We start from the raw sequence: 27,525 nt of genomic DNA on the forward strand, positions 1-27,525 counted from the left end.
CAGGACCTTAAACTAAATACTATGATGTTTGAGGACCAGAATTCTTACACCTGACATATTTTATTCCTTAACCACTCAGTCCTGTTGGCATCTGAAGTTGTTCAACAAGTGCAGAGCTGTGGCCACAGAGGCTCCGTCTTCACATTCTAAATCCACTTGGTTGAGTGCTTCTGGGCCTTGGTTTCCTCATCTGCCAAATGCAAATGACAGCAACACAACAAGTGCCACTCTACAAACTCAAGCTTGCAAGACAGACCACTTCGAGGGGTAATCTCAGCTGTCAAACTAATGAGGTTAAGGATTACCATGGAAACAAACCCCTTGCCCTCACAGACTTCTATATTAGGTTATCGGAGGTGAGAAGCCTCACCGGAAGTGTGGATGGCACCATCTTATGGCATGGATTCCTGGACTGCAGAGTGGAAAAAGCTAGCTGAGTATCAGCTAGTGCCTGCTTCATCACTGTGGGTGCAATGTGAACAGCTGACCTGGTCCTACAACCATGCCTTCCCTACTGTATTGCCTTAGATTGTGAGCCCAAATACACCCTTCTTTCCATAAATTACAGTTGTCAGGTATTTTTGTCCCAGTATTGAGAAGAGCAACTAACATAACCATCTTAGATCATTTTTGGCTGCTATACCCAAATATCTGAGACTGAGTAATTATTAGGAAAAAAAACAGTTTTGGGGGTGTGGTGATGCACAATTTTAATCCCTTGGGAGGCAGAGGCAGACAGATCTCTGTAAATTGGAAACCAGACTGTCCATATAGTAAATTCTATGCTGCTATCTGGCAAGGGCTCTCTGCTTTTGCTATAGCATGATAAGAGCACCACACTGTGAGACAGAGCAAGCAGGCTACCTAGGGCTCTTCAGCCTCCAAAGCCAGCGATTACCATCCCTAAGGCTCTGCCTTAATGTCCTAATCCTGATCTAATCGGGATTATTACCCAAGACTCCAGCTCCAAAGCCATCAACTTACAAACTGGGATATTAGCTTTGCAACACATGAACTTTGGGGGAACATTATTCAAACTACAGCACATATAATTGCTTTGATTTTGACATGGGGGGGAGGCATTTTCTTAAGCAGATTCCAAAGGCTTAGGGAAGGCTGATACGTCAGGGACCCTCATCTTCACTGCTCTAGGCTGTTGAGGTCTCTTGTAGACCGAAGGATCCTGCTTCCTAGACACACGGGGTATCAGAATCTATCGAAGCAGGAAATCTGGGGACAAAACTTCCTGCTGTCACCCCCATTTTGGTTCTGTCACTTCCCGAGGATATGCTTGCTGTGATGTGCCCAGGACACACAGCATTTTCCTTCCCATTCTCAGTCTATCTCATCACTTTCGTGACCCCCCCCCCCAGACTTCCATCTCTGTGCTGGCATTTTCTAAATGAGTGCAGAGTTGGAACCTTCAGGAAGACTCTACTACTCATCCAGAGAAAAGGTATTGGTGAGCAGCACATGGTGGTGCCAGAACTGGGGTCATAGATCTGTGTTTCATAAACCACCCTATCCTGTGAGTAGTAGTATAGTAATTCTTTTTCTTGTTACTGTGACAAAATACTTAGCAAAAGCTACTTAAGGAAGGGTCTGTTAGCTCATAGTTTGAGGGTGCGGTCCATAAAGATGAGGATACGGTGGCAGGAGTGTGAAGCAACTGGTCACAGTACATCCACAGTAAAGAAACACAGACATATAGGTGCTTAGCTTTCTCATTTTAAATTCAGCCCAAGACCCCAGCTCACAGAACACTGCCACCCACATGTAGGGGATGTCTTCCTAAGCTAGAAACTCCCTTACAAAAAACCCCAATGGTTTTTCTCATTGCTGATTCTAGATCCTGTCAAGCTGACAATGTTAACTATCACAAATCTACCCATCAACCTGACACACACATATTGTTTCAAAGTCATAACATTTTACTCCTTGTCCCCATAGGCTCAGGGCCATATTATAATGAAAAGTGTATTTAGTCTCGCTTCAAAAGTCCCCATAATCTTTAGCAGTTCCAACACAGTTTGAAAGTCCAAGTCTTTTCTGAGATTCAAGGCACTGTCTTGAGTTCCATTAAAGTAAAAAATAAATTATAGACCTCCAATACACAATTGTATGGAATAAATATTCAACTGGGAGGATGGGGGCATGGGAAGGAATGATGGGACTAAAGAACAAACCTGGGCTCCTGATGAATCTTGGGTAGCCCTGACTCTCCATTTCTACTGCCTATAAAACACAGTCTCTCTCTTGGGCTGGCTCTACTTCTTAGCAGATGTCCTATGGTCTTGGCATCTCCAACATCCTAGGGGCTCCACTATAAGCACACTTTGTTTTTACAGCTACATGCAATGGCATCTCCAGGCCTCCTTGCAGAGATTCAGACCCTTCTACACACTGCCTGGCATGTCTGGTTTTTAGGGACCTTGGTACAAGCCTCCATGAACTTCCTCCCTCATTCTTGCTCGTTCATGACTTTTTTTTTCCTTCTAGACAGGGTTTCTCCGTGGCTTTGGAGGCTGTCCTGGAACTAGCTCTTGTAGACCAGGCTGGTCTCGAACTCACAGAGATCGGCCTGCCTCTGCTTCCTGAGTGCTGGGATTAAAGGCGTGCGCCACCAATGCCTGGCTCGTTCATGACTGTTAATTCAGTATTTTATAAAGCTTCCAAGTTCTGCTGCCAGCTTGAGAAGCAGCCTGGCTCCCTCTTTAAAAAAAAAAAAAATCATTGAGCTTTGTGTGTGACACTTTCCTAGGCAAACTGTTTTTAGTAAGAAATTTCTTCAGTGGCATTCTCTGGTCAGGCTCTCTGTTTTTGGTGCATTTCCACAAGTTACAGCCTTCAGTGGGTGGGGTCTTGCCCTTAGAGAACTTTTCTAATTGTCCCAACATAGTGCAGGATATTATTTTGTTGTTTATTTCTTTTTTTTTGAAACAGGGTCTCATTTTGCAGCCCTAGATGGCCATGGGATTCCCAGCGATCTGCCTACCTCTGTTTTGGGAGTCCTGAGATTAAAGGTACGTAGTACCACACGTGGTAAATTTGTTTTTAATGGTGCAGAACTCTTTAGCAGTTATTGCTGCTTTCTCCTACTCCTTGTTGGTAACTTTAAACTTGTACACAAGTTTCCTTGCAAAGTTTACATTTTTCTTCCTTCTGCTCTTTCTCACTGTAGATCTGAACAAAAGCAGGGAGTAGCCTGAATACATGGTCTTGTCTTGAGAAGTCTCCCATCAGACAAATTAGTTTTGTTACTTCTCAGTTCAGCCTCTTCCAAGTTCTCAAGGCATTGGCAGAATGAAGCTAGACTCTTTGCTGGAGCCTTGGGGCTGATAGAATCCTTGCTCCTCTATGAGACCTCAAGAGTTCTTTCAGCATTCTGGCCTTCTAAACTCTCACCAGAATGGCCTGTTAAATTCTATTTACAGCATCTCATTCTCATTCTGGAGTTCACAGCTGCAGCGGCTTCCATATTCCTCCAAAAAACCAGCTCCAAAAGCCTACAAGTCACATGGTCAGGCTGATGACAGCAATGGCCCCCACTTCTTGGTCCCAACTTTCTGTATTTGTTATTTTTCTACCTGATGAAAGGAAGCACTTAGTTTGGCTCAGAGTTTGAGGGTAATAGTCCCTTCTCACAGGGAAGATGGAGCAGCAGGCATGTGAGGTGGTTGTCACAGTGCATCCACACTCAGGAAGCAGAAAGCAAGGAACACTGGCACCCATCTGCCTCCTTGTTTTTTTTTTTATTTGGATCTTACGTTTAGGGTACAGCTTTCTACCCAATTAAGCCAGGCTAGAAACTCCCCGGCAGACATGCCCAGAAGTTTGTCTCTTAGGTGAGTCTACATCTTGTCAAGCTGGCAATCAAGATTAACAATCACAAATGATAATGGTACCTCCAAAGGTATCCTCTGCCCGGCTCTAAAAGTTCCCAACATTTCTTCTCTCTGATCTTTCCCCACTTTATACAGTTTTCCCAGATCATGTTGCTAAGTGTTCCCAAACCTTTTTCTCCAACTTTTCCTGGACTTCAAAATTTCAGTCAGACCGCTCAAAGGACAAGACCGCTCAAAAGAGCAATAGTGCTCTGACACAGATGCAGCTTAAACTGAGCTCTCAAGACAGGAACCTGGGAATTCTTAGCTATCCTTCTTCCTCATTGCCCACTGACATCAGTTACCAACTCAGGCTGGGTCCACCCACTGCGTAGCTCTGGACTCACCCACGCTTTCCCTCATTGTCACAACCTAAGCTTAGACCCTAGCCCCTTGCAGAGGAGCTGAGTGACAAACTTTTCCTGGGAAGATGAAACACATGCCTACTTATCCCAGATAGGGAACCTATGACAGACCCAAGTAAGGATATCACCAACATCCAACTTGGTGAACCAATGAGCTTCGTTGGGGTTACTTGCAGGAGTATGGGTGTGAGGTTACTTACAGGAGCAAGTAAGAAGGAAGCTAGACTCTTTGCTAGAGTTGTGTCTCAGAGACAACTGCATCACCAAAGCCCACCCCAGCACGGGTGGCAGCTCACAAAGCAGGGAACCTGGCACACACTGAAAGCCTCCAGGCAGTTTAACAGGTTGGAGAGTGTCCTTTTCAGGTGCCTCAGTTGGTCTAAACCTCTTCCAGTCAGCGTGGCTGCTTCCAAGCTAATCCTCTGGTCTCACTCCTCTTTGCAGCTTTGCTTGTCTTTGAATGCTCTGAATGCTCTTTACAGCCTGGCTTCCTTCAGTCTGGGAGGAACTCTCAGCTTAGGCAAGGAGGGCCTATCGAATCTAGTCAGTTTCGGGGACTTCCTGAAGCTATTTTGACTTCCTACTTCCCCAAAGAACTGAATTGTTTCGAAGAAACAACACTGCCTTCCCAGATTTCCTTTTTGCCAGGATCTCTCCTCCACAGGCTTACCCAAAGTTACCCGATTACGGTGTTGACTTGTTCACACTACCTCCTGGATCAGTGCTTTTGGGAAAATGAAGATTAATTTTTATCATCATGGCTAGTCTGCAGAACATAGGATAAGTGGTCAAGCATTATTCTGTGTGTTGTGATGAGCGTGTTTTTTTTTTTCATTTGATGAGATTAATATTGAAACCAATGGACTGCGAGTAAAGCCGATTTCCCCCATGGGTAGGCAGGACTCATTCAATGGGTTTGTGTGGGCTCTGCTCTTGTCAGAGTTCACATTCTCATGACTGCACCAATCCCCACCCCACCCCTTCCTAGTTCGGTTTCCCTGGAGTATCCTGACTTGCACGCGTAGTTTCTCTTCAGTTTCTTCAGCCAACTTAGCTCATATATTCATTAGGAAAAAAGGCAACGAGTAGTTAAGAAAAAAGCGCCAGATAGTCGACTAGGGCTTTGGTTGAGCTTTCTAGACAAATCACACAATTGCTCTGCCCCGGGATGGGTTCCTGCCTGTCACAGCCTCACCCCTCTTCCATCCCCTATCCTAAATTCCCTACAACTCCTAGACCTGCTGTGTTCCTTTGCCCAATATATCTTGTACAGCCTGCCTGTCAACGCCCCCCTTAGACAGCACACTCCTCTGGCCAGGCTTTGGGGACCCTCGGCCTGGCTTGGCCTCCACTACTCTTGTTCTTCAAAATTACACTTGCTTGATCTAGACTGAACAACCCTCTAGTAATGGAGTCTGAACTTAAAACAAACACCATGCTTGCTGCTGGCAAAGGGCTGCACACATGTAAATAAAACCTACGAAAAGAGGAAAGCGCAAGCCTGAGTGAATGAAAGGATGATTTGGCGGACTCGCAGCTAGCAGCAGGAGGCGCTGCCCATGAGTGTGTTCCTTGCCTCTCTGCAGCCCGCCACCCCTGAAGAGATTCCGCTGGGGCCGCAAGAAGGGAGGCGACCCCGGTTCGAGGCGCCGCCGTCCGGGCCTCAGGAAGGAATCGGCGAGGAGGGGGAGGGGCATGCTGTCTCTTTTCATTCTTCCACGCTGGGGTCTCTGGAATGAAAACTGCCCCTAGCCGGGCTAGAGCGAGAGGATGAAAGGCGGCCCTGAGACCTCTAGTCAAACCTCGTCCCGCCCGGATTTCGGAAACCGGCCCTAGCCAGGGGTGTCCCGCCTCGCGGCCGCCCCAATGCGGGAGGTAGGGGGCAGCGTCACCCCTCGCTGTCGCTCCCGCAGGACGCACACTCGGGCTGGCACTGTCCCATCCCATCGTGACGCCCCGCCCCGTGTGTGGGGATCAGAATCTCAAATCCCTTCTAGCATCTTCCCCTCTTTCCGCTGGGCCTTTGGTATGCCCCAGGGGACAGATGTCTTGGGATCTTTAACATTTGGGATGCTGCAAATGCCGAAGTTAAATGAAATACCTCCGGGGAGGGGAGGCCGGGGAGATCCTTGGGGAGAGGGAAGATGGGCGGGACCAACAGGTCCTGAAGCTGCGCGGAGGGCGCGGGGGGCGCGGGGGCAGGCGCGGGGCGCCAGAGCTCGGTGGGACAGGTAAGGCGGAAACTTAGCAAACGGGACGCGGGAGAACTGGGGGAGATCGAGCCCCTGAACCCCGGTCTTCATCCTCAGGAGAGGGGGTCTTGCAGGGAACGGGGGTAATTTTACCAAGAGATCTAGAATTCCCGAATTCCTACCCCAAAGCCGTTTCCAACGGCTCAACCTTTCTCCTGCGACCCTCTCCCCAGGCCGGTGGACCTCCTGGCCAGGTTCCGGGAAGCCTGAAAGCAGGCAAACAAAAGGAGACCGAGTCCCAGGCCGGACTGGAAGGGGAGGGCGCAGTGGGGGAGGGGTTGGGGGGGCAGGACAAAGGGGCTTTTTACGGAGAGCCTAGAGGTTTGATTTCAGGGTGCATCCCCGGCCAGCCCTAGTTCCCCTCCCTGGTTTAGTTGGGGTGAACACCTTTCCCAGTGTCCAGAGAGAAGAATGAAAAAAGAAAACAGTAACGGTGGACGGTCTTCCATCCCTCTTGCCCAGAGAGTCCCCGACAATTTTCCGTCTTTTCCCGGCTGTGAGATCCCACGGCTGGCCATTGATTTGTTAATTCATTAAGTAAAGTTGTGGCAATGCTGATGCCTGTACTTTGCTGGGCGCTGTTGGGGATATGGAGATGGTAAGGATGAAGGAGTAGTTTTAAAAACTTTGACTCCTTGCGTATCACAGAAATCTAAAGAAGAAGAAACTTCGGGACAGCGGGGGGTGGGTGGGAGGTGGCAAGGAAACCTTACTTTCTCGCCTGTCGGTGGTCTGTCTTTCTTGTTGCCAGTGCTCTGGGACTCGGGATCAGAAGTGTCAGCTTCCTGGTTCCAAGAGTCGGGCGCTGAGTTCCAAGTTCCAAGATACCTCTGGAGTGCCCTTGGTGTTGCCCCCTCCCAAGCCCCCTGGTTTGTCAGCAGCATTCCAAACATTAAGATTCTGTTGGGTTCGCGAATGCTGAGTGTGGATTTGGAGTATATACAAATTAAGGATCAATGCAAGCAGGTTGGTCTGTAGGTCCGTTACTGAGCAGGGGCCTGCTACCCATTTTCAGTAGAAGTCTGTACTACAGCAGGGGGGTTCTGCAAAAAAAGAAAAGCTCCGTTGCACAGCTGGCCTGCAAGGAGGCTGAGAGCTGTATGTGAAGATCTTCCTCCCTATATAGTGGTGAGGAAGCTGCAGGTTGGTTGCCGGGCTTGCCTCTTTGCAGGCTGCATATTTCTGGAAGGTGGGGGGACTTATGTTCTGCTTGAGGGGGTTTGAGTTTGTGCATCACCGTCCTGGCTTCTTCTGCTCAAGTCCATTCTCGTAATGCTGGTTTCAAGCAGCAAGAATCATTAGTGAAGGCCTGAAGGCTTTTCCTGGAAGACAGTTTAGGGAATTTATGTCCTGGTGTGTACAGGCCTTAACCCGATTTTGATTTTTTGTCCTTGAATTCAGATGGCGTTATCTGAGGCCATAGTTTTTAACTGAGTCCAAATCTTACATCTCAGGCTGTAGGGGCATCATCAGTACCTGTGGCTTTCTGGTGAGGTTGGTTTCCTATCCCACTGAAGCTACATGTAAATAGCTTCATTCATCGGTTGCTTGAAATGACCCATTTGCTGGGTCCTGTTTAATGTTAATAATGAAGTATACATGTTGTGACGTATTTGTGGTTTCAGAACTGTACTTCGGTATAATTGGGCTACATAATTGGTCTCTTTATTTTATACGTTAAAAAAAAAAAAAAGAGCTGAGTTGATTCTAGAAACTACCACTGTCCCCAGTTGGAGCTGGGGGGATGGGTCAAGACAGCTCAAGCCCAGAGTCAACCCCTGGCAGACACTGGAAGTGTGTGTAAACCTGTTGGGGGATGGGAAGGGCCTGCAGTATTGTGGAGGGTTGGGGGCGGGGGGATGGAAAGGGTTGTGAGTTCTTTGGGAGGTTCAGAGAGCATGCTCCCCACGGTGGGGAGGGTCTGTCCCCTGTGAGGGCCCCTCAGCCTCTGCTTAGGGAGAGGGGGAGGTGGTCAGTCTGTAGGACTCCTGGGCTAGCATTGTTTGGGAAGAGGGTGTGTACAGGAATGTGAAGGTATGGGAGGGGGGTTGTGTATGGAAGGATGGGCTGTGGTGAAGGGTGGTGGCAGACTGGGACACAGCTCTGCTCACGGAGATGCTTAGCAGCCTGCTTCTCTGGCGTTTAGGTGCCAGGGCATGGAGACTGAGGACGGGGCGCCTTAGGGGTTGAGAGAAAGAAGCAACTTAGGTGTGTATTGAGTACTGGGACCTGGGTCCCAGAGGCGGGAGGTGATGGGACAAAGGCTTGAGAGATGCAGGCCAGTCTGCAGTGTATCTCTAGCCTGTGGGAAGAGGCAACCATCAGCTCTTGAATTCTAAGCAAGTTTTCATTTGCTTTCGGGTCAGAGGAAGCCAAGTTTTTGCAGGGAAAAAGTTCCAGTTTAGCGACTGGTTCCCTGCGTTTGGAGAGTTGGCTAAGGATTGGCGGTCACTGCAGCTCTCCTATGGAATAAGTGATGACTAGGCTGTTCAGGTCAGTGCCCCACAGAGCATTGCTGGGGGTGGATGTCCATTACAGATGGGATGTGATGCTCTTGATGTTGCTGGGATAAAAAGAAAACAGCTTGGTCCTCCATCTCTAGCACCTTAGAGTCTCCGCCATAGCAATCCTCGCTTGTTTTTGCTGTCCATTTGGTTTTGTTTCTTTTTTAAGTGCTGGGTTTTAAACCAGGGACCCCTGACTTATATTCTACCAATACCTTACGTACACTCCCAGCTGTCTTCTCCTCCTCCTCCTCTTCTTCTTCTTTTTAAATATAGTACCTTGCTCTGTTGCCCAGGCTGGTCCTCAGTTTATGGGTTGATGTTAACCTCCTGCCTCAGATCACAAGGAGTTGGAACTGCAAGTTGCTACAAGTGCCTGCCACAACCCCCAACTTAGCCTGAGGCTTTTAAATCCTAATCTTGGAAAACTGAGGCTGTGGTTGTCACCTGTGTACAGGGTAAGCAGTGACCCAGAGTGTCTGTAGATTTACTGATGATGCTTCCTAAGGACACTGAATTTTTTACTCCTTTTTTTTGGGGGGGGAATGAGGGGTGCTTAACATTCCTCAATTTCTAGAAAGAGAAAGTGGGGTAGAAGGGAGGCCAGAAGAACCATGCAGGACAGAAGGGCACCGAAGTATTTCGTAGCTCAGCACACTGTATTAGGGTTCCTTGTGGCTATGGAAACCTGACTCTTCTGCCTTCTGGTTCTCTTTCATGGGGAGCCCCTTTTCCCTGCTCCCCTCAGCCCGGAAGTGCAGAGGCCTAGGAGCTGCCTACCGGCAACTGCCAGCAGCCGGATTAGTTCAGGGAAGGACTTGCTCACCTGCTCCTCCCCTCTGACTCAAGTCGTAACAAGTAACCTGGTTCCCCTGGCCCGGCAGCCTGGGAGGGACAGCAGGCAGGCGGGACCTGATGAGAGGGAGAGCTAGGGGGCGGCCATCAGCGTGTGGAGAGCTTGCTGGAAGCAAGAGCACTAGGTGGCCTGTTTGTAACCTGGGAGACCCAGAGGTGGCATGAGAGGCACCCTAAACCCCTGATCTGGGAACAGGAGTCTTCCCTGATCTGGATTGAGCTCTGGAGCAGGTGAGAATGGTGTGTGTGTGTGGGGGGGGGTGAGGCCAGTCTGTGTGTGTTTGAACTGTATGCAGACCAGGAAATGGAAGGAGCCCTGGGCAGACATGGCTATCTATCATCCCCCTACACCTAAGATCATATCTGGGCTAAGGGGTGATAGGGGACTGCTAGTGGATTTGGAAACGGGGACCCTGTCTCTGTGAGGAGGCCTGAATTTCCAACAGAGATGAGCTGGGACAGAGAGGACCTGGCTTTGGGGACACATTTGTGATGCCGAGGATCCCCAGTGGCCTCCCTGAGAGAAAGTATGCTGGAGTTTCCCTCCCGCCTTCCAAGACTGTCTTTCTCCCTCTGGCTTTGTCTGGGATGGCTTTGAGCAGGTGGGCTGCTTCTGGGCTGGCTGGGAGGGTCAGTGGGGCAGAAAGACTCCTGAGTTGGGGGTGGGATTGTTACCTGAACTGCCTTTATCTAAAGCAAGACCTTCCATGCCTAGGCCCCAACTCTCCTGGGTTGGGCTGGGCTGCTCCTATGAATTTTGGGGAAGATTCCTCACACTGGAGAGCCTGTGTCCGTATGGACATCATTCTCAGGCTGGTATTGTCCAGAAGGTCCTATTTAGAAATAGGGGCTGGGAAGGGCCTTAGGCCTGTCTGATTTTCATCGTCCTTGTGAGGAAAAGTGGGTCTTAGGAGCTGTCTCAGGAAGCTGCACAACTGAGCGCTGACTTCAGGTCTCTGGACCTGTGCACTTTGCCCTCCTTGGAGCAACAAGTGGGCCCAGAGCTGACCCTGAATCCTATGGGGTTCACCATAAATACCAGAGCCTTGAGGAGAGAGAAGCTGGAGAAGACATGCTAAGGAATCCCTTAGTCTTCCAGTGACCACCCCTCTTGTCTGTAACAGCCTGAGTCCACCTGAGAGGCAGGGCTTGGGTTGTTTCAACCTTTCAATGCACCTTCTTAGTGGTTAATAATTAATTAGCAAGTGTGACTAATTGATGGCTTTCCCTCCCACTTATCCCCTCCCTCTGTCCAAAAGCAAAAAGCTCTAGGTGCCAGCTGCCAGCCCTGCTAGTCTTGGTCCTGCTTCCTAGATGAAGATGAGCTTGCCCTCTTCTGGGGAGGGTGGGGGTATGCCCCAAGGTGGGAGGAAGGCCCAGCTACCGGCTTCTCCGGGCTAGAAAGAGTAAGGATCTGAGACCGATGGATAGTATAAACTAACAATCACCCTAGCTTCCTGAAAGGCCAGTCCTTCCCATGTGTTAATAAAGGTACCACATCAAGTTTTGTTCCTTTTATTCTTGCCTTCATTCTCCAGATTTGCTTGGAAGATTGAAATTCCAGGGTGCAAAGTACATATCGATTTCCGGGCCTTGGTTTTAACCATTGTTGTCCGTGGTACATCGATAAGCTGTGTTTACACAGCCTATTACAGCTCTGCTTAGTCCCTGCTCTTTCGGGCTCAGTCAGCTGGCATGGGGAGCTTAGCTGACAGTAGTAGCACCCCATTCTGCTCGGCAGGGATGCAGTCTCCCCTCCCCTCCTCTCTGCACCACACCCCTGCAGCCCTTGTGCTCTGTGGAGGCAGCAGGATAAGTTCCAGACAGAAACTCTGAAGGACTTTTGGACTCTTGCTCAATGGGCTGACTCAGTGAGGAGGTGGCTGGTGGCCTCTGCTTCCAGACCTCCGCCTGGGCTCCACCCACCCCTCCCCACCCCTGCCCTAGCCAACAGCTGCCAGCCCTGGCCAGCTGGGATCCCACTGAGGATGTGGGTTTGAGAAAGAGATAAGGGGTGGTCACAGGTGTTTGGGTGGGTGGTGTGCTGGGCTGTACCTACACCACCAAAGTGCTATGCAGTCATAGGGAGGCAGAGAAGCTGGTGTTTTCCTTTCTATCTTTGGTAACTTCTAGTCTGCTGTTGCTTCTATCAGCTTCCAGCAACTCAAAGACCCCTCTCTCCTCCTAGCTGTGGAGTATAGAGCAACCCAATAGACCCTTCCCTCCTAGCTGTGACGTATATAGTCTGCAGGTTAACTCCTCCTCAGGAAGTCTCCTAGGTATACTGGTGGCTTGGGATTCAGGACAACTCTCTGTCATGGAGTTGCTTCCTTGACCTTCAAGTGAAGGACCAGGTCCAGACAGCAAGGTCCCCTGGTCCTTGGGTCCCAGACCAGGCTTGGCTTTGTGCTCACTGTCCAGCCATTTCTTGCAGTGCCCTTAGCAAGTGGGACAGTAGGCCATGCCTCACGCCTCCTGTGCTCTCAAGGTGAGGATGGCTATACGTATCTCATGAAGACATCTTGTCATCTCCTTCCTTTGCCATTGTGTCCCATCTTCCTGCCTTTTCATCTTCTCCTTATTCTTTTTCTTGTTCTTGTTCAGCCACCAGTTCAGTCAACCCTTTCAGACCTAGAGAACTTTGTGATGGAGACCTAGTTGGGGGGAGGGGGAGCCAGGCTGTACCCTCAGAAAACCTCTCGCCCCAGATGATCCAGAAACACAATCCTTACTTCCATTCCCCCACCCTCAAGCATCAAACCACAGGAGGCTTCAGAGTGTTTTTGTTGTTATTTTCTCTTCAAAGCTGGGAAAACTCCAGGCATCCTACACATCCTGGCCCAGGCTGGGACTGGAGCAGCCCCTTCTTCCTCTGTGCCCCCTCCCCCCAGAAATTCATCATGGAGAGTAAGGATGAGGTCAGTGACACCGACAGTGGCATCATCCTTCAGTCTGGTGAGTGATCTAGGAAATTCCCCTGTGCTGGTCCCTGACTCCAGACTGAGTCCCTAGGCCCTGGGCTAGTGAAGCTAAAATTCCCAAAGGGCTGGGGAAGGAGAGGGTGGAGAGAGAGGGTTATGTTGGGGAAGTGGGGGCACTGGAAGGTCTGGCACCTCAAAGAACTGCAGTTTTCCTTGCTGGAAGGCACTAGCCAGGCGTTTCTGCCCTATCTGGAGTGGAGATCTGCTGTGTCCAACTTGAGCTGCAGCAATTACTAAGAAGTTGAAAACTCTTATCTAGTTAGTGTGTTAATGTCCTGTCTCTCTACTAGCCTGTGGGTCTAGTCTGGCCTGGCTTTGAGAGAGGAAAAAGATAGGAGAGGGGAAGACACAGTTCTGACCATGAGTCCCTCCCCCAGACGGGTCCCCTGGTAGGACGGACAGCTCTCTCTTTGCACTATAATGTTACCAACCTTTGGGCAGCCAGGAGACATGATGTTTTGTGTTTGTGACACAGACCATAACAGCTAGCCTGTAATTTGTGGGCAAGCATGAGACTGTAGGCGTGTGTACACTCCTAGAGGTCATTAACAGTATCCTAGGGATGCCTTGCTTCAGTTTTCATGAGCAAGTGCCCCTTGTCTTCCTGCAGGCCCGGACAGCCCTGTTTCACCAATGAAGGAGCTGACCAATGCTGTGCGCAAGCAGCAGAGGGCCCTGGAAGCGAAGCTGGAAGCCTGCTTGGAGGAACTGCGTAGGCTCTGCCTAAGGGAGGCGGTGAGGCCCCTGGAGCTCCTGCCCCGACAAACTTAGGGTTTATCTGAGGAACTATGTTTTGGGATATTGAGGCCAAGGGGAAAGCTACATTTTTGAGGGGATTGGAAATCAGATTGAGGTCTAGACCTAGAGTCTCCCTTATGTGGGTTTGACATGGACACTGGGTAGAGGGAAATTAGACCTGGCAGGGGTCCAAGTACCGAAAAGGAAGAGATGAGGGACTGAGAGGGGCCAAGGAGCTGCAAGCGCATTTGATAATTATACCTTGGGTCAGGGTAGCCCTTGGGAGGAAGTGACCAGAGGGAATGGGAAGGCAAAAGGGAAAGAGCAGAGAGCACGCTTCAAGAATGGGAATAAGAAGACAACTGTGGCATGGTGGGATGAGGTGGGCAAGAGCACAAGTTGCCCATTGGTTCCAAAGGGCCATGCAGTGTAGAATAGGACTGCAAGTTTAAATGGTTGGATAAGGGTTGAGCAAGTGGAGGGGGCCCTGCCTTGACGCTGCCTCCCCTCCCCCCAGGAGCTGACTGGTACTTTGCCTGCAGAGTATCCCCTTAAGCCAGGTGAGAAGGCACCCAAGGTCCGGCGCAGGATTGGAGCAGCATACAAGCTGGATGAGTGGGCCCTGCACAGAGAGGTGAGGAGTGTCAGAGGTGATAGTCACTGTGTCTCATCCCCAGAGACAAACTAGGGAAGCAGTCCAGTTCCCTGGCAATCTCTACCATCCAATGTGGTGCTGACTGTGTTAATCCAGGGCTTCTCCTCATGGGTAGCCCAGATGGCTCTGAGTAAGCCTGCCACCTCAGCAGCTGGAGAGCTGGGAGCTCAAGGGAAAACACTGGGCTTGGCCTAGTGGGCAGAGGATTAAGAATACTAATAACCACCTCAAAGAAGCGGTGGCCAGGGAGGTTGGTGTAGCATGAGGGCCTGTACTTTTTCAGCCTAGGTGGAAGGAGGTGGGGTAGCTCTGGCTCTAGGCAGCCTTTACCTCAGAGAAATTCCCATGGGTTGATGTGCTTGGTTCTTTGGGATCAGGGAGGAAAGTGTCCCACTTAAGTCCTCTCCCAGCCCTGCACAGCAGGTAGCTGGGGTGGGACTCTCATGCTGACTTTTCATAATGACAAGTTGGCTTTGAGCCCCTCCCACTGCTCCACCCTTTGTTGTGTGTCCCCGGACACTGCTGCCTGCTCACCACCTGGTCAAGGCTGCCTGGAGTCTTCTGTTCCCCCGGCGCCAAGGACTCTTCTTGGCCCTCACTCCCAATCCCTCCCTCAGGACCCCCTGAGCAGCCTGGAGCGCCAGTTCGCTCTGCAGCTTCAGATCACGGAAGCGGCTCACAGGTTGTGTGCAGAGGAGAACCTCAGCAGACAGGTGCGCAGGCAGCGGAAACATGCTGCACTACAAGAGGAGAAAAAGCTCAGGGAGCTGGAGCGCTGCCTGGGTGATCGGCGGCGGAACAGCGAACCCCCTCCCACCACTGTGCCCTCCATGGGCAGAGGTGAGCCCACTGTCCTGAGCTGTGCAGGCCTCACACAGCGCGGCGCTGTACTCCCTTTTGCCGTATGCTTTCGGCTATTGCCTGTGTTAACGTTTCACATTAGCGCCATCAGGGTACTCCTTCCTGGGTCCACACAGACTCCGTCCTTACCCCCATGTACCCCACCAAAAGCATCTCCACCCTGGGAGACCTTCTCCACCCCAATTCCTCCTCCTGCATCTCCCACGTAGTACCCTACTTTTATAAGACTTTATAGAGAGGAGGCGTTTCTCTGCTTGATCACGATCCAAGGGTTTATTCAACCTGGAATACTATCTTCAGGGTAAAGTGCAGTAACCCAAAGGTGATGCTCTCTCCTCTAGCTTGAGTTAGGGATTGACTATTGCTATGGGTAGCCGATCACTGATGGGTTCAGCGCCGCCTACTCATGGGTGTTTAGGCTGAAATCCAGTTGTACCCTCACAGCCCTTTCAGTGTGTGCAACTACCACCGTCAGGAGTGCTGGTTTTCACATCTCTCCTTTGCTGAATCGTGCTTGTAGCTTAGTACCCGAGCCCCAACCCAGAGATGAGGCTATAGGGCTCCTTAGAACCAGAACCAGCCAAGTGACTTCAGTGTGTCCAGTCTGGTGAGCTTTTGAGCCCTGAGGTGGGACTGTTTTCCTTTGCACTGACCCAGATCTGGCTTGTCAGGTCAGGACTTGTAGCCTCCATTCTTCCACTCCCGCTCAGGCCGGCTCCCAGAAGTCTCTTGCCCTGGCCCTGGCCGTGTCTGAAGGAGGTGGTGTTAAGGACCAGCTGCTGTTCACTGTTGCCTTGAATCAGAGCCTCAGGCTCAGCCTGGGGAGCAGCAGTCTCCCTCATGCACGTGAGTCCATCGCCACACGTCGGCTGGGTTCTTGCCCAGCTGTTCTCATCCCTGACTGGACACACAGTGGAAGCCTACAGGTCCTTCTTGGTTGGCATGTTCCATGCCTCAGGCAGGCATTGCTTCCAGCACCTGTGACTAGTTTAGACTATGAAATGTGTGAACAGACACCAGCCAGGTCACCCTTGGAAATCTGGAGTAGACGGCAAAGAACAATGTGTTCTTCCATGGCATGGCTGACCAGGAAACCAAGAAGAGCACGAGACTGACCCAGGGCCTACGGGTCAGATCCTATTCTGCTTTCAGTGACTCTGGCCCCAATACAGGACATCACTCTCATTCCCCCAAGGTTCTAAGAAAAAAGGCATTCTCTGTCTGCCCTCCATTTCCCATAGGCCAGGGTTTGGGAAAGATATGAGGCATAGTGATCCCCAAGGGCCGCCTCTGGACGTGAAGGAGCCGTTAATGATGAGATGTGTATTGTCCCAGTTGGTCTCAACCCCTCTGGTCCCTCTCCAGCACGCACTGTTTGGAAGTTCCTTTGCTCATAGGTGCTACCATTGCCAGGAGCTTCTGCTCAGAGTAGGGCTTTGGGGGAATGTCACTACTGCTGCCATGAGACTGATGACACTCCTTGTTGGAAGTGGGGAAGCAGGCCAGGACGTGCCTAGGGCTCTGGCTTAACCCTGTGTAGGAGGCGAGAAGCTGAGGTTCTCAGGGCCTTTAGCCCAGAGAAGATGGAGGTGTGCAGAGGAACCAGCTGGCACAGAGTGACTTGCTTGGCTCCAGCACAGACCCTGCCCTCCAGACGGGCCTGAGGTTCTGGGTTTTAGTGTCCTCACTTGGGAGCTCAAAGGGAGGTCGTTTTGGACTAGTCATTCCCATTTTGTGGCTCCTCCATCACTTGCTGCGCCCACCGGGAAAGGAAGAAGTAGAGAGAGTTTACTAATTAGTTTGAGGGTGTTTTCAATTAAAAAGGAAAAATAAGCAAACAAACCAAAAAAAAAAAAAATCAAAACGAAACCCCACCCACCCCCTTTGCACACAAGGGTTATTCAACTTGAGAAGGTAATTTGCCAGGTGAGGGTAATTAGTCAGTTCTCTGCAGGTGGCAAGGAGCGGTCAGGTGTTGAGCTAATTTTTACTATGAGCAAGCCCGAGAACCACCCCCTGAACTCCTAATGTAATGGGTGCTCAGTATGTGTTTGTTGATGGACAGTGTCAGTCTTGGGCAACACTGTCTATAGGGACTCAATGATGGTGGAAATGCTGGGCTGCCCGACGTGGTGACCACTAGCTGCATGTAGCTACTGAACATTTGAGCTGTGCCCTGTGTGACTGAGGAACTGAATTTTTAATCTGAACCAGTATAGTTTTGTATTGTGTGGTTTGATTTGTTGGGTAGTGTAGCCTTGTAAGTATGGTTTCATAGTTACATGTCTGCCTGGGATATTCTGCCATGGCTGTTGGGGGAAGAGTCGTGGTAGATAGAGGACAAGGGTGAACCAGGACCCAGTTGGGACAGGGCGGAGATAATTAGCATCTCAGGAACCACTTGTGTTTGGCAGCTTGTCTTCCCAGCATCCAACCCTGCAAAGCCAACAAGTCTTCAGGCTTTCCTCAAAGCATTGTACCTTTTGGCCCCGAAACTGATGGTCTTGTTTATATGTGGGTTAGAGGTGATGGGAATGATGTCTTTCTTCCCAGACCTTTATATCTTGACCCAAACCTACGATTTGAACCCACATTGCACTAGCGGGCTGTGAGAAACACCTGGATAATTTCTTCAACTTGACATTTGCAAAAAAATAAAATACTTTGTTCTTTTTTTGTAAAAGACACCAGACAGAGAACCACAATTCAGCAAGAGGGGGCTTCTCTTCATTGAACCCCAAAGCAAAGGTTAGCTGTTAGCTATGCAAAACCTTGGCTGGAGACTTGGCAACCTAGCCACATAGCCACAGACGATAAGAACTACTATAGTAAAGTTGACGTTTGGTTTTAGTTACAGATCAGAGATTGGCAATTTTCTCCATAAAGACTTTGTGGATTGTACAGTCCCTTATCACAACTAACTCTGCCAGACCTCGTGAATCTGTAGTTGTGTCTGAATACAACTGCAGCTTCATTGGTGAAGTCGGCCCATGAACAGAATTTGGTCTGTGGGCCAAGGGTTACCAGCCTTTCTTAACAAAAGATTTCAGGATGGTTGAGACTGTTTGTTCTTTGTAGAACTTTCTGGTAATCACCTGTGCTGACTGACAGGAGAGCTAATCAAGGGGCGTGACTTACTTAGAGCACAGGCTCTAGCCAGACTAGCCAGGTGTGAATTCTTCATCAGCAGCCTTTTTGACCCAAACCTCCTTGCTGGGCTAAGACTGGTTTCCTCTGTTACCTGGAGATGATAGTAGGTAACTACCTTATTTGTTATGGATTTTACATGAATTAGTGTATGCAACATATTTAGGAAAGTATTGGCACAGTAGAAATAATAGCCATCGTTAATGTTTCCTCATCTTCATTCTCAAACAGTTGGAAATGCTTTCTTGGTCCCATCTGGATCACTCAGAGTTAGCCACAAACTACAGGGCACTACATCTGTTCAGGGACAAAAGCAAAAGTAAGGTCCCCCCAGTTTCTCGAGTGGGACTGCTATTGTCTCACATGGAACTGCCATGCTCCATTTCCCTCAGGCGGCTTGCAGAGCACTCTTGGGGCCAGCTGGCCAGACCCTGTCATAAGTTGGCCTCATAGTCCCCACAGCCCCTCCCACCCGCACAGCTCTTGTGGGTCCTGCAGAAATTCTTATGTTTGAGACCCTGGAGTGGAGTTGATTTTGTGATATTTGAAGATTATAGACCCCTGGCAAAATGCTTTTCAGCATAGAGCCTTCTAAAATGGCTCTCAGTCTTTCCCTTTATTACCAGGAAGTCCTACTGTTTTTGGCTGAGGGGAAGTCTATGGTCCAGAGCCTTGAAATGGCTTATTCAATGTTGTGTGGTTCAGGATAGAGCAGGGTTAAAATCACCTTCCCTGTCTTCCAACCTCTAACTTGTGAACCTTTTTTTTTTTTTTTTTACCTTTAAGTATAAGTTCCCAGTACATGGTTTATCGAGTAGTGGGTATTTCCTGGGGGAATTCGGCTGCTGTCCTAGCAGAGGAATTGGGCTGTTTATCTCTGGGTTCATTGTCTCATGTCTCTTTCTCCCCCTTTGACTGTTGCAGAGCTCAGTGCCTCTGATGACAGCTCCCTGTCTGATGGTCTACTCCTGGAGGAAGGTGAGATGGACAGTTTGGGGACACAGTCAAGACTGTGGGAATTTGCAGAGTTTGCTAGCGAGGATTTCCAGTGGGACTGGAAAGTTCAGGGTGCTGGTGAAGGCAGGAGTACCAGCCAAGGGTCTGTCTCAGATCTGATGTCAGTTCCTGTGTGTCCAGGCTCATACCCCATTGAGGGTGGGGGATGTGCTGAGCTCCTCTTTCAATGGGTCCTTTTGATGAGGAAGGGAAAGATGAGCTCTAGCCTGGTGAATTAACCCTGGCATCTCTGCTTCACTCAGGCTGCATTCCGGAGCCAGTTAGAGACAATGAATGGTCTCCTCAAAACCATTGCTGTGGTTGATGAGAAGGTAGCACTGGAGAGGAAATACAAATCTGTGGATTAAGGATGTTGTTTTAAAAGACGGAGAGTATTGAGGGTCAAAGTGGACACACCCAGGGCGTGACCAGGCCAATAAGGAAACAGGGCACCTAGGTGAGGCAGGAACAAGAAAACTAGCTAGCTGCAGACAGGCACCGTGAACAAATGCTAAAAAGTGAAGCAGAGCGAATCAGCAAGGAAGCAGATGCAAAATTAAAATGGGGCCAGGAGGGAGGGAGGGAGACCCCCAAAAGAAGAAAACAGCTTTTCTTATCTGGGATTGGGGCTATGGCCTGGAGCTGTAGGTCAAGGCGTTGAGGAGAGAGAGCAAGGCAGGGCTGTGGAGGTTCTTGCTGAGCCGGTTTTCCTCAGCCTCTGCCTTTTCTACCCCTGCAGAAGATTCCAAAGCGCCAAAACCTCCCCCAGAGTCCCCTGCACCACCTTCCCGGCCTCTCCCACCCCAGAGCCTAGAGGGCCTGCAACAAACAGGACCTGAGTCTGGCGGCCTAGAACGGGCCCCAATCCAAAACAGTCCGTGGAAGGAGACCAGCCTGGACCACCCCTATGAGAAGCCCAGGAAGTCTTCCGAACTCAGTAGCGAGTCCAGGTCAGGCTGGGGAGGAAGGGAGAGCCCAGAACAGGCAGAAAGTGCCAGGGTGGTCCCGACTGGGGGTGTGGATGGGGAAATGTGCAGGTGGTCACTCTCCTTGTCTGTGTGATGCCAGAGGTGTGAGACTTGGTAGCTTTTTGGGGTGCTGATACTTTGTACCACTCCCATTGGGGCCACCTACCTCTTGAGCCTTTAAACTAGTGGTTCTCAACCTGTGGGGCCCCACCCCTTGGGTGGTGAAAGACCCTTCACAAGGGTCACCTAAAACTATCAGAAAACACAGATATTTTACATTACAATTTCATAACAGTAGCAAAATCACAGTTATAAAGTAGCAAAGAAAATAACTTTATGGTTGGGGGTCACCACAGCATGAGGAACTATATTACAGGGTCGAGGCATTAGGAAGGTTGAGAACCACTGTTCCAAATAAAGACATTGCTGTCACTGACTTATCTCCAATCCTTTTACAGCAGCCCAGCCACCACGCCTCAGGACCAGCCCAGCACGTCCAGCCTGTGGCTGCTGGACCCTGCCTCCTACCATGTGGTCCCCATCCGAAATGTTCCTGGCCAGCGGCAAGGCCGCACCAGTGCCCCAGCTACCCCTGAGATGCAGGGCAGGAGGGGCCAGTCGCAGTCTCTGAGGTAAGAAGGTTACCCTAGAGGGACAGCCCATTTCTATCCCAAGCTATGCAGGTAGAGCTGAGACACACGCCCTGGGTGACACATGGCTAGCACCTTGGGTACTCCTTTGCATCCCCCTCTGGGGTGCCTCTCTAAGAGGTAGAGGCTGCTGCTCTTCAGCAGAGTCCAAAGCATTTCACTCACAATGGAAGCATTCTTGACTCGGGGTTTTCAACCTTGCCCTGTTTCCTTGTCCTGGCAGATACTGGTTTATTGTTGGTCACTGACAATGCATACTTCTCTTTTCCAATTGATGTGCATACGGTTCTCATTATTCATGGTAGTTATGGTCTACAACATGGCTGTAAACACACATTCTCCTGTAGCAGTGGGTCTCAACCTGTGGGTCGACATCCCTTTGAACTCCTACGACCATCTGAAAACACATATTTACAATTCATAACGATAGCAAAATTACTGTTATGAAAGTAACTTTATGGTTGGGGGTCACCACAACATGAAGAATTGTATTAAAGGGCCCCAGTATCAGGAAGGTTGAGAACTATTGTCCGATAGAGAAATACAAGTTTTGGTAACAGTGTTGCTGTTTAACCCAGTTGCTCATTAACCGAGTCATGTATATATATCCTTGTTGAACACGAGTTTCTGTTGAAGGACAGCTTATGGTTAAGGACACTAACACTGAACTGATGCCAAGTGACACTGTAACTTTGTCTGAAGCTGGCCTAGCAGTCTTGCTTTCTCTACAAGACACTTCACATTGTTCTTGTGCTTAGAAACTACAGGGAGCACTTCAGCATCACTTGTGGGGGGGCATTTTAAATACAAAGTAGCCAGATGTGGTGCTTCCAGGCCAGCCTGGTCTACAGAACTAGGTCCACGACAGCCAAGGCTACATTGAGAGACCCTCAAAACAAGCAAAAATAAAGTCAATCCCCCCTCCCAGGGTATTCTAACGAATACTACAGGAAGTCCAAAGGGTGAAATAAGATAGCAGCACGTGACCGTCTACCTAGTTCTAGTTCAGTGTGGGGCCGAGCTGGGGAAGGAACCTGGGGCCTCATGAGTGATGGAGAAGCTTTCTAAGAGTCCGCTAATGTTGATATTTGTAGATAAGATTTCCCTATGTAGTCTAGCCTGGCCTGCAATTCACCATCCTCCTGCCTCAGCTTCCTTGGTGCTGTACCTCTGTGCCACCACACCAAACTCAGCTCTTGATCCTCGTCCAGCCTTTCCTGGGTATCTGTGCTTAAAGCAAATCCGAATTCTTTGCTGCATCAAGTGCCCATGAATACATGTTAGTTACCTTTCTCCTTCAATGCTGGGGCAGAATGCTTGACAAAAAAGCAACTCGAGGAAGGAGCTGTTATTTTGGTTCACGGTTTGAGATGCTGCCCATTGTGTGGGGAAGCTGTGGTGGCAGGAGGATGAGGTAGCTGTCACAGTGCATCTGCCATCAGGAAGCAGAGAGAGATGAACGCCGGTTCCCAGCTCACTCTCAGTCCTTTGAAAGACAGGGTTTCTCTGTGTAACAAATCTGGCTGTCCTGGAACTTGCTTTGTAGACCAGGCTGGCCTTGAACTCAGAGATCCTCCTGCCTCTGCCTCCCGAGTGCTTGGAGGCACAACACCAGGATACTTTATATTAAAAATGGCCCCACAAGTGATGCTGAGGAGTGCTGGGATTAAAGGAGTGTACCTCTACTGCTCAGCTACTCTCAGTCCTTTTAATTCAGCCCAGGACCCTAGCCCATGGAAAGGTGCCACCCATATTTAGGGTGGGTCTTCTCACTTCCACTAACCCAGCGCAGAAACTCCCTCACAGACATATCCAGAGGTTTGTCTTCTAGGTGATTCTAGACCCTGTCAAATTGACAAGATTAGCCATTGACAAAATGCTGTGTATATTGACTTTGGAATTAGCAGGTCAATTTTAGTAAGCAGGTGAATCAGCAAATACTAAATCTATGAATAATGAAAATCAACTGTACATTTCTTTTCAAGCCCAGTAAGTTTCAGTAAGCAAGGTACCATCACCAAGGTCATTTTATAAACAATGTCTTTGTGCAAAAGGCCCCATGCCCAGTATATAAACAGAGGGGAAGCTAGACTTTAGCCCTCGGTGATCCCACACTGCATGTATCCGCCCTTTAAAACACATGAAAGCTTTTCACATTTTTAAAGACTTTATTTATTATGTATATAGTGTTCTGCCTGCATGCCAGAATAAGGCATCAGACCTCATTATAGATGATCGTAAGCCACCATGTGGTTGCTGGGAATTGAAATCAGGACCTCTGGAAGAACAGCTAGTGCTCTTAACTTCTGAGCCATCTCTCCAGCCCACTTTTCTCATTAAGTTAAATGCTTGACAATGTCTAACCTAACAGGGTCTGAATTAAACGCTACCAAACAGAGTGTACCCTAGCTGGCTAAAAAATGTGACATGGATATAGCAGAATGTTGGCACTTCCTATCTATGAATTGAATCCCTGAGAAACCAAGGTACTTTTAAAAATCATAGATGTATAAGACATGTACAAATTCTCTTTCCAGGCCTGGGGATTGAACCTGGGATTTCATGAATGCTAAGCAAGTATTCTTACCTCTGAGCCACATTGCCTGTCTGTCAGATTCTTGTCACTATTCCTAAATAGTACGATACATGAACTAGTTACATGGCATTTACACCGTATTAGGAATTACAAGTACTCCAGAGATTAAAGTCCACAGGATGTAATGCTTACCTAGTTTATGCAGGGAACTTGCGACCTGGATTTTGTGACTCGGGCCAGCACTTGTGGAGTCAGTTTATCCTGATGCGGAAAAAGCTAGAAGAATCGAGTAGGAACAGTATAGCATGCAGGGAGGGAAATGTGTTACCTCTGCAAATCAGGACAAGCCCGGGGAGGTCTGAGGTATAAGACCTAACACAGGCTCATTGAACTGGCTTTGGGACAGAGCACTGGCCTCCAAAGTCATAACTCATCACTCCAGTGTGGCTTCTCCCCAACTCAAGGTTCTCCCGCTTTCCTCTTCAGGGTGGACTCCTTCCGAACAGGTGCGGAGGGCCGAGGTCGCAGTGCCTTTCCCCGCCGCCGCCCCACTCATTACACGGTGACGGTGCCAGACTCCTGCTTCACACCGAGCAAGCCCCCGCTGCCACACCCTGCCTGCCACTCTTGCTCTGAAGACAGCGGCTCTGATGTCTCCAGCATCTCCCACCCCACCTCACCCGGCAGCAGCAGCCCAGACATCTCCTTTCTGCGGCCCCTCTGTCCTCCTGAGCCACCTCGCCATCGCGGGGCCTGGGGCCCAGCCTGTGGCAGAGAGCTGGCCACTCACTACCCTAAACTTCTGCTGCCCGCTGGATATTTCCCAACGGGGCGCTATGTGATGGTGGCCGAAGGCCACCTGCCACCTGGCGAGTGGGAGCTGTGTCGTGCAGCCCTGAATGCTGCCTACGATGAGGAGGGTGCTCCCCTGCGCTACCAGCGACTGGTGCCCTCCCACAGCCGCATAGTGCGCACTCCCTCGCTGAAGGACAATCCTGCGGGCAGGGGACTCAGCAAGGCAGCTGTCTCCGAGGAACTCAAGTGGTGGCACGAGCGGGCACGTCTCCGGAGCAGCCGCCCTCACTCACTGGACCGCCAAGGGGCTTTCCGTGTCAGGAGCCTGCCTCCCGGGAGGGAGAGCTTCGGGCGGGTCTCGGGACCGCGGACACAGGTATAGCTTTCCCCGAGGGAAGACATTAGATCAGCAGACTACTGGCCAAGTAATCCCCACTTAGGAAAATTAGGCCAAAAAAAAAAAAAAAAAAGTTTTTCCTCTCGTCCTTAGAAGGCACTTCCGATCCCCTTGCGGGTGCCTCTTAATTGTGCCTGCTGTCTAGTGTCTTGTGCTAGAGCACATACCGATGTGCCCCAATAGAGATCATCCACACAGATAGCTGGGGAGACATTTTTTCCCTTCTGGCTTCACAGATGATCCACACAACAGATAAACTTCCTCATAACCAAATGTGTAACCCAAATTAACCCCTGGAATTTCCTGACTCGAGGGCCCTGGACAAAGGGAGGATCTGGAAAATGGGTTTGCAGAAAGCAACTCAGGGCAGCCAAGCTGAGAAGCAGATGGTCTCATAGTTAACAGCTAGAGTGCCAGGTTCCAATCCCAGCCCCACTTCTTACAAGTTATATGGTCCTTTGGGTTGTTTGACTTGTAGGCTTCTATTCCTCCCCTCTAAAAGATGGGCATAGTAAGTGGATAAGAGGCTAAAATGATTAGAGCAATGCCCAAGAGTGCTAGCTAAGTGATAATGTTGTCACTAGGCTCCCAGAGGCTGGGGGTAGGTTATATCGGTAGTGTATAGGATTAGGAACACTCTGACTTCGGGTAGGGATGCTGCCTTGGTTCCTGTGAGCCCCATTTCTTCATTCTGAGAGAAGGGCTAGCAGGCATGAATCCTTTCTTTATTCTCCCTTCCTGATTCAGAAGGCTATGCAGGGGACACGCTCTAGAAGTTACCAACAGGCTGCTTCTTTGAGACCCCCGATTCCCAGCAGCCCAGCTGCATTATCCTCCCCTCCCCCAGGTTCTTTGGGCTGTTGCAGCTGCCATCCCTGGCTGGGCAGCACCCTGGCCCAGTCCCAGGTTGCACACCCTCCCATCTGACATGCTTTCCCCTTCCTGCGAGCTTGGACCTGTCTTTGGTATAGGCTTGGCCCATCCCAACCTGTCAGACAGGGATGGTGATGAGACATGAGTCCAGGAAAGGTGGTGAAGAAGGTCAGGGTGTCCATCACACCCCAAAGAACCTGGAGTGGTAAACAGATGAGGGGATGGTCCCAGGGAGCATCGTTCCTGGGGAGGGCAGGAGCAGACCACCCGGGCTTCACTACTGATGGTCTATGCCTTTAAGCAAAAAGAATGGTGTAAGTGAGCTCGCAGTGCTGACCTTTCTATCCCGTTTGCTCATCCCCCCCCTCTTTTCTCCTGCCTGTGACAGGTGCCCCCAGTGTGTGTACTCCGGAGGTCTCCAGATGGGGCTCCCGTGCAAGTCTTTGTGCCTGAGAATGGGGAGATCATCAGCCAGGTGTAACTACTCTGAAAGCCGTGGCCGTGGAAAAGACTTTTATATGGGAGCTGAGGTTGAGACCCCCTCACCCTGAAGTGCTTCTTTCAGCTCTCCTACGCTCATCGCCGGCCGATGACTCAGAGCTGAAACCTCTGTTTTTTACGATTGTTTTCTGGAAGTCCTGACCTGAGGATTTATATCTGTGATTTATCTTCAAGGTTCCTATAATATGATTGTACTTTATTCCCCCAGAGTCTGGCCTTTTTGGACTTAAGGTCTTGCTGGGCTAATTGGCGGCATTTGTCTCCTTATGTGGGACAAGTGGCATGGAGGGCCCCTTGGGAGTCCCTGATGCTCTGTGCCTTCTTTTTGAGGTAGCTGCTGGTTCTTACTGCTGGAGGCGGCATGTGGTACATACCCAAAAAGGATTCCTCCCTTGTTTCCAGATCTCTGGGTACCATAGGCTGGGCAGGATTCTCCTCTCCCCTTTATGTGCTCTGTGATGCACACACACTATGGCAGGAAAGGTCTTTATGTCTGGTGGAGCCTTGTCTTCTGTCCTGACTCCACGGGTCTCCATTAGCAGCCCTTGCCACTGTTCTGACTCCATACCCTGGAGCTCCCAGACCACTAAACATGGAGTTTGAGGCTACCCTGAACTGTCCGGTCAGGGGCCTGGACTAGGGGGCTGGTTGGTGGAGAACATCTCATCCTCCACAGCCACTGCTGGGCATTGTGAGGCTAGGCTGGCTGCCAATTATGCCCTCTAAAATCTTCATAGTCTTAGAAACCAGCCTCTTGGGAATATATATATATATATATATATATATATATATATATATATATATATAGTGCTACTTCTGTGGTGTGTTTGAGGTGTGAAGAGGCAGTTACTGCCCCTTCCATTTTCTGCCCAGCCAGCTTCTGCTCTGAGAAAAACCCTTGTTTGTTCACACCCGGAGAAGCTCATTAATGACTTCTGTTGGGGCACTGGATTGTCTTAGACAACACGAAGGAGTTGTCCCAACTCCTGAGACCAGGCAAGCCAGGAAGCTGCCTGTGCTTAGACCAGTGGCACACTTTGATCCTTAGGCCTCCTTTGCTACTGGGTCAGATGCCCAGGTAGGCATCTTGCCTAGGAGCAGCTAGGAAGGTAGCGATTTTGATTTTGTGTGGCCTTCCTCACTGGAGCACTTCTCCCGTTCTCCCCTGGACTGGATGAACACTGATGTCTGACTCTAATGGTCTATTTCTCCCGCTGGTGAGAAAACTGGCCCATTGCGCTGGGGCTGGGGGAGGGGCAGGGTTAGGAATTAGGGAGCTAAGAGGAGCCTGAGGGGATGCATAGGACATTTCTGTCACTGTATTCTCACTACATCCTACAGCTCCACCCTCCACATTGTGTGTGGAAGCCCTGTTTTGGTTTGTCTGGCTTCTTAGCCTCTCCCCTAGTATATAGATGCTCCCCTCCCCCCAGTGTGTTCTCTGGGTCCCTAAGTGCCTTAGATCCTAGGTCACAGAGCTGGGAGATCTTTGAGTGCCAGTCTCTTCCTCCACCTGAGCATCCTTCACATTAACTTATTGGTCTTACCTAACAGCTATTCCGTGTGT

General features: G+C 50.0%; 1 protein-coding gene across 1 annotated transcript; it reads left to right on the top strand.

The window, feature by feature from the left end:
* Positions 1–12,674: 12,674 nt before the first annotated feature.
* On the top strand, positions 12,675–26,702 carry Inava (innate immunity activator). Its single transcript, XM_035445560.1, has 9 exons — positions 12,675–12,815; positions 13,452–13,576; positions 14,097–14,213; positions 14,852–15,074; positions 19,167–19,220; positions 19,978–20,188; positions 20,665–20,838; positions 23,879–24,563; positions 25,846–26,702. The coding sequence occupies exons 1-9, from the start codon at positions 12,761–12,763 to the stop codon at positions 25,936–25,938; spliced, it is 1,737 nt and encodes a 578-aa protein (XP_035301451.1). The 5' UTR covers positions 12,675–12,760; the 3' UTR covers positions 25,939–26,702.
* The last annotated feature ends 823 nt before the right edge of the window (positions 26,703–27,525 follow it).

The sequence above is a fragment of the Cricetulus griseus genome, chromosome 5, assembly GCF_003668045.3.
Source record: "Cricetulus griseus strain 17A/GY chromosome 5, alternate assembly CriGri-PICRH-1.0, whole genome shotgun sequence".
Taxonomy (NCBI): domain Eukaryota; kingdom Metazoa; phylum Chordata; class Mammalia; order Rodentia; family Cricetidae; genus Cricetulus; species Cricetulus griseus.

Bases quoted from the DNA above. Each gene is read 5' to 3' on its own strand.
- Inava (XM_035445560.1), top strand. From the start codon at position 12,761: ATGGAGAGTAAGGATGAGGTCAGTGACACCGACAGTGGCATCATCCTT. The intron at 20,189-20,664 runs GTCAGGCTGGGG...ATCCTTTTACAG, and splicing joins GAACTCAGTAGCGAGTCCAG to CAGCCCAGCCACCACGCCTC. The intron at 24,564-25,845 runs GTATAGCTTTCC...TGCCTGTGACAG, and splicing joins TCTCGGGACCGCGGACACAG to GTGCCCCCAGTGTGTGTACT.